The sequence below is a fragment of the Astatotilapia calliptera genome, chromosome 18 (assembly GCF_900246225.1).
Source record: "Astatotilapia calliptera chromosome 18, fAstCal1.2, whole genome shotgun sequence".
NCBI classification, from domain to species: domain Eukaryota; kingdom Metazoa; phylum Chordata; class Actinopteri; order Cichliformes; family Cichlidae; genus Astatotilapia; species Astatotilapia calliptera.
This window is the reverse complement of record NC_039319.1, coordinates 6,439,575-6,451,210: the sequence shown is the minus strand read 5'-3', so window position 1 is coordinate 6,451,210 and position 11,636 is coordinate 6,439,575. Positions and strand designations below refer to the sequence as shown.

The following is an 11,636-nucleotide window of genomic DNA, read 5'->3' as shown; positions in this document are numbered from 1 at the left end:
TAAACGTTCAATAAAAGTTGTTTTATTCTCAAAATAAAATCTTCTATCAAAATGGAAATTATATATATTTACAGTCTCGTAAAATTCAATGTACAAATGTACAATGTATGTACACCAATAATTATATAAATACACTTTATGCGCAAATGCAACCCGTACGAGGCAGTATTAAGGCATTGATTAATGTACGCATAAATCCATCTTGTAGACAAAACAGCCCAGCAATGGCCTCATTTCTAGCAGAACAGTCTCATTGTGAATATTGTGTTTAAGACACAGCGGCTCTTTGCAGTGAGAATAAGGAGATACTCAGATATACCATATAACCTATCGACAAGGGGGATCTTGTCAGCTGTGTGCATTCAATTAAGCCCAGATAAGACTCTGCATTCTTCGTGCCAGGTACATTGTTCTGCTGCTGGCAGTCTCATTATTTAAAGAGAAGCCATTAGGCGCTCATTAATGTGCTAATTACAACACGCTGATGGACAATCCCAACACAATTAGTCACCCCTCCCCCTCTCAAACCCTCTATTCAAAACCCCTGGACGTCACTGGAAGAAGGCAAGGGAAGAGCACTTTCCATAAGTCAAACTGATCTAAGTTTTATAAGCAAACCGGAGCATAAATCCATTAAACTTTCACATTAGGGGAGTGCTCAGGAACAAAGCTTGACTTTAACTAGCAGTTTGGGGACTGACGTTTAATAATTTACCCATTAAAAACAAAACAAAAATCATTCTCTATGACACATTGCCCCCAGAAAGCTGGTTTTAAGTCTTTAGTGTCAAATGACATGAGATTGGGCAACTGGGCGTCCAATCCACCTGATCAAACCCGGGAAAGTGGCATCTGTTTGGGGCAGGAGACGGAACTGGCCGTCCCAGACCTCCAGGTCAGTCCAGTGCTCACGTCACTGTACATGGAGCCCGCTGAGGCTTTACTACCCCAGCAGCACCGCGTGCAAAAAGTCCTCCAGGAGTCCAAGGTCTTCCCGGACCAGATCCAAGCTCCCGACGTGATACCCACCAGGAGGCACATGAAGTATTTCAGCATAAACACAGCATAGTCTGGCCTCTGCCTGTTCGGGTCCGTCATGCACGTACAGTTGTGCGTAATTTCCCACGTCTGCCTGTTATGCTGCTCGTAAAAGTAACACGCCACTATGACAGTGGCCGGGACTGTATATAAAACAGTGAAAACTCCTATCCTGATCATCAGCCTCTCCAGTTTATCAGTTTTTGTGCCTCCTTGTTTGATAACACTCCTGATCCTGAACAGCGAGACGAAGCCGGCCAGCAGAAACATGGTACCGATGAACAGGTAGATAACCAGCGGTGCCAACACAAAGCCCCGCAAGTTGTCCAAATTCTGGTTGCCTACATAGCAAATCCCGGCTACGGAGTCCCCGTCCACTGAGCTCAGAGCCAGAACCGCGATGGACTTCATGCTGGGAATGAGCCAGGCGGCTAAATGAAAGTACTGTGAGTAACTGGCTATTGCCTCGTTACCCCACTTCATACCTGCAGCGAGAAACCAAGTGAGGGACAGAATCACCCACCAGATCGAGCTGGCCATGCCAAAGAAGTAGATCAGCAGAAAAACGATGGTACAAAGAGCAGGACCAGTGGTTTCATAGTGAATGTATTCTCCGCCGTTTTCTCTATTGCAGGCAACTTCTTCGTGTCCAGCGATCAGTCTGACAATATATCCAACTGACACGAACATGTAGCAGGCGGAGAGGAATATGATGGGGCGCTCCGGGTACTTAAACCTCTCCATATCAATTAAAAAGGTCGCCACAGTTGCAAAAGTGGAGATGAAACACAGAACCGACCACAGGCCGATCCAAAAGGCAGTAAAAGTCCTCTCTTCTGGTGTAAAGTAAGGGTTGTGGCACGGAATGGCACAGTTCAAGATCTGTCCAGTTTTAACGCGGTTGTGCAGAGGGTGGCTGTCGCTGGTAACGGGCACCATGGGCGCACGGCAGAAGCATCCCGTTTCACACGTAGACGCTGCTGGTTTGTGCTTACCGGGGATCCCACGACCATAGCCGCTCTTCTTCTTGGTGTTGTACGGCTTTAAGGGTCGGTTGGTTGGCTTCGCCACCACAGGAGAGACAGTGGTGGTCTGGCTGCGGTTGTAGTCCATGCACAGCGTGTCCTGGTTGCCTTGTTCGGGCAGCAGGTCGCATCTCATCCGGTCTGGCCACGGGAAGCCGTACTGTCTCATGAGCGGCGCACATCCAGCTTTGGCCCGCTCACACACACTCCTGCACGGTGGCAGCGGTTTCTTGTAGTCTTCAAGGCAGATCGGTGTGTACATACTGCAGAGGAAGAAGCGCAAGTCGGGGGAACACTTTATTTCCACCAGCGGCCAGAACTGGTGCACTTCCAGGCCGGCTTCGTCCTGCGTGTCGTGTTTGAACTGGTTGGGCATGTAGGTGTAGTTGTAGCCGATGCCTTTGCACAGAGGTACGGAGATCTCCTGGCACTGGAGCTCTTTGGCAGCCAAGCAGCGCGTTCCGTGCAGAACCAGGGTTAACAGCACGCACCATCCCGGGATGCTCCTATCCATCGTTGTTTTCTGTGCGCGTTTTGTCCTCCAAAGTCAGAGCGAACTTGCTTTTTGCAAGCAGGCTGCAAGTCCAGTTAATCCAGGAGAAGTGCCAAACTCATGCTAATGCGCACGCAGTTTGCGAGTATGTTTAGTACGTGTGATATCCAACACAGGCGTTTTACTTTCTGAAAATCTGTGGATACTTCCAGTCTACCCTCCCTCTCTCTCTCACTCCTTTGTGTCGGTGCAGCACCGCGTCTCTGCCTGCATGCTCTGTAACACACGGGAGCATTTGGCTTTATACGAGCTGGAAGAGGACACTCCCTCAGCCTGGGCGGAGAGGAAGAGTAAGTCAAGTCAATCAAGACTTCCTTCTATAGGTGTTTGTTTAAAATGTTCACCCTGGTGGAAGGGTTATAATCACTTTGCCCTTGTTTGCACTCCCCCAAGAGACACACACAGACGCAGAGTCACAGCGCCCTTTACAAACAAGGAAAAGTTATCAAAAAATAAATACATTATGCAGGAATGTAAATAGGAATGCAGACAGCCAACTAATAGGATACAAATGAACTAATTAGGGTGTGGACTTAATACATTAGTGCCTGTTCTCTTGGTGGTGGGTTGTAGGTCAAAACACTTGACTCAATCATTCATTTTCTCAAAAATGCAACATGAAATGAAGGAGAAAACTAAAATGTTAGCTGTTTTTTCTACTGAATTTATAACGTCTACCTTCAAATGATAAGGAGCATCAAGTGCTGTAGTGATTGCCATTACCAAAATAGTAAGCAAATCAGATTCTCAGCAGACTCACAGGATTCATCTGCAGAGGATGGAAATATTACATCTTGTACCTACACAACACCAGATCACTTTATTCTGTCACAGCTCTTAAGTTAGAATTTAAGAATGCTACTTTAATATCTGGGCAGTTTCTGAAAATTAGCTTTTTGACTAATTTCACAGGATTTCTCGGTTCATTAATGTTGTCAAATTAATGAATTAAACAAAAAAATATGGCTGTCTTCCCCCAGTGAAGCCTGCTCTGTACTTTAGCTGGTTTTCATTGACAATCTTTCAAGTTAATCAGTGGATCAAACATCTTCCAGTCCCAACCTATACAAGTAGGAAAAAAGAGCTGTCATTGCTGCTGCTGATACAGCATATTCCCAATCATCAGTGCCTGATCCATTCAAATTTTAACTTGTCTAAATCTAAAGAGAAAACAGTTTTGCTCATTCGCTGTTTAAAGCCACATGGACAAACTAGTTTCTCTGGTTTTTAATTGGAAACCAGTATAAACTCAGTTTTGCATGCAAAACTCCTGGTTCACATTGAAGATGAGCTTGATAAAATTAATTTCACTAATCTTCTGTAAACAAATGGTTGTGAAGGCCACAAGGAAACACTCCTTTTTGATGCCGTCTGTCATTTAGACACAATCCAGTGCAATGAAAAAACTCCTGCCCTTATATCTTACAATGTAAATATGTTTCTGTGGCCTACATGAAAATGTTTGTACATGCACATTTGCATGTGTCTTCTTGCATGTAGGATAACTACTACGGGGAAAATGTGTGTGTGGTAAGGGTGGTTGCTATAGTCTTGTTAGCGCACAGCAGGGGGTCGTCTTGTTTGAAAGGGAGGGGGCTGTTTGTCTTAATGCTGGTGCCAATGTTTCAGTAAGATCATGCTGGGCCAGCGATTACTGCAACACACCACAGGCCTAATAGACAGGATAGTGTGTGTGTGTGTGTGTGTGTTTGCAAACAGTTTCAGAGCTCAGCTCTAAGAGAATAAGCTAACATGGGCAAATACAGCATTGTGATAGCACTAATTAAAGTCATTCACACTTCTTATTGGATTCAGCAGCTTCAAATGGAGCTGAGACAGTTTGGCAGACAGGCAGTGTGTTTCCAATCCACAGGTTTTATCAGAACTAATTAGCCCCAAACTCCAGTATTTGCAAAAGGCTGCTTGTTTCAGCTGGGTTTGGATTCTCCAATGTGTGGGGTTGTGTGGTTTCTGGCTAAACTCTCAATAAGAAAACCTCTAATCAAATCAATAAAAGAGCAAAACTGCTTTTATTTACCATTATCAGACAAACATGTCTTTCTAAATATGGATAGCTGTTGTTCTATCACAGCTTTATTTATAAGATACATATTTTTTTTCTTTTAAGTCAATCTAATCCCAAACGTATAGGTTAACCTCGCAACATACAGAAGAACTTAAAACTAGCCCTCAGATTATCTAACACGTAAAAACAGAGGTTCTTCTATTCTAAAGGAAGAATGCACAGAACTAATCGGATTCTGTCAGTGGTATAATTGCGGTTTTTCAAAATAAAAATATATTCTTGCCAAATTCCCCTGGATCCATCCTGAATTCCCAGTTAACCTTCAACTCTCTTCAGATAATAATTTAAAGTATATTTCAGCATATTAAAGTGTTTCCAGTTACAAATGTGTCAGCACATTTGCACATTAAGAAAACTTTTCAAAACCCAAGTCATGACTTGAGTTACATGCACTTCATTTACCTGCAATATGGACAGACAGAAAAAAGGAAACAAAAACAAATAGTCCTTTTCCTGCTCACTGTAATCAGCTGACTTCACTTTGTGTGGAAGGAGTTGAAAAATAGCAGAATGGTCTGAGACTGCCGAGGAGTAGCAAGAAGAATATTACTTCCAGTTCAATTGCATGCATAAATATGAAAACAATGACAAAGTGCATACTGCGATGTGGCCAGAAGCAACTATCAACTGCTGATAGCAACACATCAACTCTTTCCACACGTCTGCATAAATAACATATCAGAGCTAATGACAAAGAGAATAATCTTAAACCAAAGTGTATGCTGAGCTGTGATTTTTTCAGAGGTTAGAGAATGAGGAGCGTTCAGGCCTACAGTCACAACCGCCAGTTTGTGGGATGTTTACCTGTCCTTGCTCCAACAGGTGTGGGCAGAAATGGCCTGATTGCTTTTCTTTGAAGCATTTTCATTTTTCTTTTTTCACTAACTTAGATGAATGCTGTATGTTAACAAATAAAAGCTAATTCACTAGCTGGGCCCACGTCCTCATTTTAGGTTTGACAGCGTTTTAGTAGGTAAAGGTGAATGCTTGGACATGAATTGAGCTGCGGTTTGGGGAAGGCCTCGAGGGGGACTGGCGATGGCTCCCGGGCCTGGCAGATCCCTGTGTACTAAATAGAAGTCAAGAAGTTAAAGAATTGAAAGGGGGAAGGAGGGTGAGGCACGTAAACAAGAACGATCAGCTTGCAGAACTGGGGGAACCTATATAGATGAGAACCGGAAGGAGCGTGTTTGGAGGCGTGGTCCCGCTCCTGAAACTCCGATACATAACTGTCCAATAGAAGGATATTGTGTGTGTGTGTGTATAATGCAAAAGTAATGCAGTTTTTGTTCATTCTTTTGATTATTTTATTGATTATTACTTTAAAGCCACCAATGTTAGGGTCATAAACAGTACATTTGTTTACACAGCAAGAAAAACAACCTGAATGAATTTGTTTTACTATTAATTTCACATAATAGTGTCTCATTTTGGTTCACTTCCATATAAAAATGATACTTTTTGCAGCTGGTTTTACTTTCAAAAACAACATTCACTTTGTCTGAACGGGGGGGGACAATTTTCTCATGAAGAAATGAGACTCCTCAGACATTCTTATGTATGTGCAGGAACTTTTTGGGGCTGATCCAGATGCCTCACGCTGGGCCAGCCGTCTCCAGCTGAGCTGTGAACTGCAGGTGAAAGTCTTAAGAAACAGGTGCCTGCTCCTCCTGCCAGAGGGAACAAAATAGCAGGGTGGGCATCGGTTACACCAATCGCTGTCTATCAGAGTGGAACCTGTATTGATTAACAAGGCCGATAGACTCGGTGGCCCCAGCCACCAACTGTCGACTGCACCTCCCCCTTCTGTGTGCAACAGCGATAGTGGGTTTAGGGTTACGCCCTGGCCCCCTGCATACCAAATTTAAAAGGGTGGAAATGGAATTACTGCATCTGTTTAGAAGTCAACTTCTGCATTCTCTGGGCTGCCCACTCTGCCACTCCTCTATCTAACCTCCCTTCTTGACTCTCGGTAGGTTTCCCCCCCGATTCTCCCAGGGCTCTCAAAGTTCACGACGCCAAAGAAAAAGGTGGGTGGGTAGCAAAGGAGGGCGGCTTCTCACAGAGTTACTGAGGCGTGCTGTGAAACTCTGAAATGTCTGTGTCTTTGTAACCTCCTCATGGGAAGTTTGGGCTTGTGATACTCTCAAACACTACTCTCCTTTCTATAATTTAATGTGGTAAAATTAAGTTGATTCGCACTGTGGAGCCACAACCCTGTCAGTCTTGAGTAGTTTCTCTGAAAAATGTGGTTAGATTGATAAGCAAAAAGGGAATTAGGGTTAACAACAGACAAGATAATAAAGTCTCAGTTAATGTGATGCTTCCTCACAAATCAACTCATGTTCATAAGGTCTCACAGAGCGTAGATGATCATCACTGCAATGATGATAAAGTGGCATTTTGTTTTAGCCTTGAAAGACAGAATGTCACAACTGCAATTATATTAAAGGGAAGTTTATGAAGTCTGATTGGGGTGAGGAACAAGAATAATTACTCAGAAGACACATTTGTGCATAATCTGGGAGTCTTTGCACACATACAGCTCAGAGCACCTGACATTTGTGTCAGATTTGGCCCAAATGTCATTAGCTGCACTTGACATAGACTAGGGGAAGCTTTTTGTGGGAGAGATGTGACCCAGATGTCAGTACACACCTCACATCTGGCCTATATAAACTGAACCTGGTCAAGCAACCAGTCTTACCTCAGAGTCAGTGCAATGAGTCATGGTCAAATCTGGCACGCAAGAGAACCTCTGCTTTGGGCTAAATTTGTGCCAAACAAGCATCGCTATCTGGATAATGTTCTATACATATTATAAACAGTAATATATATATATATATATATATATATATTAATTAGTTATCCATATCTTATTTATTCCAACATCTTCGAACTCTCTACCATGTGCCATGAATATAAACATCTCACACATGTTACACATGTTTTGATTGTTAGTATTGTGTGTTGTCTATCCTGTTACTTACACTGAAAGAGAAGAAAAAGTCCAAATCCTTTTACTTGGTCAATAAAGTTGATTCAGACTCAGATTACGGTGATGGAATAAAAGGGAATTTTACTGCCAAACAGAATAAATAGCAGGAATACTCAATAGAAAAACAAATGAGGGGAAATTTCCTTTTGCTATAGCTTTATTACCGGGTTCTCCGCATTATGAACAAATTAATAAATACAAGCCCTTGTGCAATTCTTAACCACCTCTCTGGATATTCAGTAGATAATAGTTAGCCAAGAGATTTTAAGGGCAGCACACTCCACCCACTCATGGCACTTGGGCAGAGTTGGCGCATGTGAAATTGCTGTCATATTTCCCAATGTCTACAACATTTACATTAGATTCCCCCTGAGAGCAACATGTCTGAGCCACTGTGCATGCGTTAATGCCCTTAAATTCCAGGTTACAAGTATGTATGTGTATGCTTTGTTAGCAATGTTTGTCTTTGCCACCATCATCCACTTCATTCTGTAGGCACCAATAACCGACCTGACCCAATTTCATTGAAACCTGCAACTCTGCGTATAATTTCTTTCTGAAGCTGGCAATTAAATGAATATTTAAATGAGTGTCGCCTTGGTCCCCAGGGTAATTTGGTTGATTTAAAACTTCATGTGCGCATGGGAGAAGAGGCCTGAGTTTAATTAGATGTGATGTATGTCTTCAAGATAAGACGTGAAGGCCCTCCTGACTTCTGAAGATGTTTACTTTCTTTAAGTTTGGATGCAGTCTTTCAGACGCCACCCTTGATCTCAGAGGGAATGCTGCTGTCACCAAGTTCTCACTGGCTGGATAAATAATCAGAGTATAAATAACTATGATATCTGATTTTGGAAGTGTCAATTGCTCTGAGCTAATTACTCAACAGCCTGGAAATTCACCACTCAGCAATAAATACTCACTTAAATGCTCATCCTTGCCAAATACTTTTGACAAATTTGAATCTGCTGATATTTCAGATAAACGCGATTTTCTGTCAGAAAAATCAGCCTTACTTTGTTTAAGCAGGTTTCTTTTTGACAATGTGTTTTTCCTTTAACGGCTGAGCGATCATTATTGAGTGGAAGGCGGTCACTTCCCAGGGGAAATCGGAATATCTTGCAGTGTGCGCCCATTCTGCATCTCCTGGTCAGTGATGGATAGAGGATTCCTCCCTTCCTTCCTTCCACAGGTTAGATTCCTCTGCGGTTCTCTTCCATGTTTACTTAAAGACAAACTACTAATCAGCCCGGGGTGGGTTGGGAGGCTTAGGGCAGTCACCCTTAACACAAACACGCACTCGCGCACACACAAATCCTGACAGTGTTGCACTACTGATAGAGTGTGTATGAGTGTGTATTGTATGGACTCACCTTCCTTCCGCTCATTAACCAGAGCAAACATTGACACGAATACCTCCCATCCAATCAGTCTACTGCTGGGCAGGACCATGACAGCCATGTCTGTGTTAACCAACCTCCTGAAACCACACACACACTGATATGGGAGCCAAAAGGTGTAAAATATGCTGAAATATTGTTTTTTATTATAAGATGACTTTTTAACTTATTTAAACTTTTCCTAATGCAGCCTAAAAACTCACCCTGAGGGGTTGCTGGAAAATTATCTGCTGACTTTCCTGTGTGGCTCCAGTGTTTCTCCATGGATAGGGTGATTCCCAAAAGTCTTGGCTCCAGCCTAGCTTTCTTTGTCACTATTTTGGTAGCTGAGTTTTAGGATTTTACAACCAAAAAACTCCTCAGAAGCTTGGAATTTGAAAATAGAGCAATTAATATATCATAAAGATGGAAGGTGAAGTTACAGATAAGTCTTCCAAATTCCAAATTCCATTTTTCCAAATGCCTTGAGTGCTGAAAAAACAAAATTCCTCAAAAAATCCCAAACCAAAGCTAACTGCAAGGCTTGATATCACCAGGTGCTTCAAATAATAATAATAAAAAAATATATAGGCCCATAAACAAAAACATGTACATACAATGACTATGGAGCAGTGGCTGGCATTGTCTCTTTAAACTACAAGCTACCACATGACCAGATACGCACAGGGTTGTACAGGTGTATGAATTCAAAGACACACAACAACAAAGAAAGCAGTAATATTGCTTTAACTCAATACCTTTTAACTGCTGACACCTGAATTTAGCTTAGGGGATACAGACACACACACACACAAACTTCAATAATGTGCGATCTGCTGCAAAGCAATTTTACTTTCACTCACACAGCTAAACTGTGCCCATTCAGTTACTGCCTGAAGCCAATAATGCACACCTGGTTTCACTACAACAGAATGAGCTGATAATTTGCATTGATTGAACAGGTCACAACCTCAGGGAATACAAGTGAAATCCAACTTAAAAGGGAGTGGAGTTTTGCTGTGGGTCATCCAATAATAATTTGAATTATCGTTTCCAAAAACTGGCAACATCCTCACCCAGTTAATTGCTCACATTTGGCAGCAAAAAGACACCAAACATGACAGTAAACCCGAGCAGTCAGACTGCTAATGAGACTGCTTTGAACAAATACCCAGGTCAATGTAACAGGTACAAGTAAACAAATAAATCAGAGGCTTTACAAGTACAGTTTCCCACACTCTTAGAGATTATGGGCAACATGTTTGTGTCATGTCTTGCATTTAATTCAGAATAATTGCTTGTCTGACACTCTGACTGATTGCATATCTTGGCACTACGGTTGTAGACATATTGCTGTGTTCATACACCTCATGAATCAGCTTGAACAGAGCTATTAAAATAACTTCCTGGGTTGTAATCGACGAGTGTTGCTGTTTAAACTGACGCTATTGTACCTTAACTGCAACATCACTTAGCGATTAAAAACCCATGAACAATTATTTCAGCACTTTAAACACATACAGAAGTGAATGCAACAGAAGACAGTCATGTGTTTCCCTTTCACAGGAGGTAAAATCAGCTGCCAGAGTCTGACCACTTGCCCGTGTCTCCCTTCATAATCCCTCCATACTGTAGTTTAAATTTGGAGGCTGCCAGCCCTGCATTGAGGGTGTTACCATGAACCCTTCTAAATTGCCACTTGTTCTCCTGGCGTCATTAAGACCCTAGGGCGACAGGGGTCTGTTCTTAAATTGCTACGACTGGAAACAGCAGTGGCATGTTTATAATTACGATCTTTCTTCAGCAGCGATGACGTCTTCCCTGCGGTAAACACCAACACTCGGCCGGCTCTGGTCCCGAACAGGCACGAGGATTCATTAAGAGCCTTGACGACAGCCTCAGAGCTCACTTAACTTCGAGACGTTGGCTGTGTTTTATGAGAGGCTTTCAACCTCAGAGGGACCTTTTCAGTGAGGCTGTTCTGAGGGCAGAAGCAGTGACGAGGTGAGAAATGTAACCATGTTGAAAGCCATTAGTGTTCCATTAGAGTCTGGCCTTCAGGAGTAGGCTCAAGCAACGAGAGGTGACACAGTACGCCTTTCATATCTAAAACCTGTGGCATGTGTGTCAAGGGCCATTTAAGACAAATTATCCTTTCTTGATTAAGCAGTGTGTTAATAAACAAAAAGAAGCTGTTTTAGGACTAATTAAATACTCACTGAATTAACAAAACGCACATGTCATTTTCATATTGATGTTATGTTTACACTTAAATAAACTGCAACTCACTGTATTCTTTGCAGTAAAATTGTTCAGCAGCAATAATATTTAATAATTAATACAATTATAATAGGTAAAGTTCATTATCTCCTGTAGTAATGAGTCTGGTAAGCCAGTATCTTATCTTTTTCATTCTAGTCAAAAAAGGCAGATACATTTTCAGTTCTTGTAAACTAAAGACCAGAAATATTCAAACCTTTTCATCTAGTAGAAAGACAATAGCTGGCTTATGTATAATCTGGGAGTTAGCCTGTCGACAGCCTCTGGGGGCAAAGGT

The 11,636-nt window shown here is 42.3% G+C and overlaps 1 protein-coding gene and 1 long non-coding RNA gene across 3 annotated transcripts; both read right to left on the bottom strand.

The window, feature by feature from the left end:
- Positions 1 to 2,942, bottom strand: LOC113011338 (frizzled-8-like). The gene has a single exon (XM_026150825.1). It carries the CDS (start codon positions 2,575 to 2,577, stop codon positions 832 to 834), a length of 1,746 nt encoding a protein of 581 aa, XP_026006610.1. The 5' UTR covers positions 2,578 to 2,942; the 3' UTR covers positions 1 to 831.
- Positions 2,943 to 5,985: 3,043 nt separating this feature from the next.
- On the bottom strand, positions 5,986 to 9,983 carry LOC113011399 (uncharacterized). 2 transcript variants are annotated; one of them, XR_003270536.1, is made up of 4 exons: positions 9,838 to 9,983; positions 9,304 to 9,466; positions 9,074 to 9,197; positions 5,986 to 6,372 (listed from the first exon to the last, which is right to left on the bottom strand). It is a non-coding gene; the product is annotated as an uncharacterized LOC113011399 (long non-coding RNA). The 2 variants fall into 2 exon arrangements; XR_003270535.1 differs by having other exon boundaries at positions 9,074 to 9,180; positions 9,838 to 9,980.
- Between the last annotated feature and the right edge of the window lie 1,653 nt (positions 9,984 to 11,636).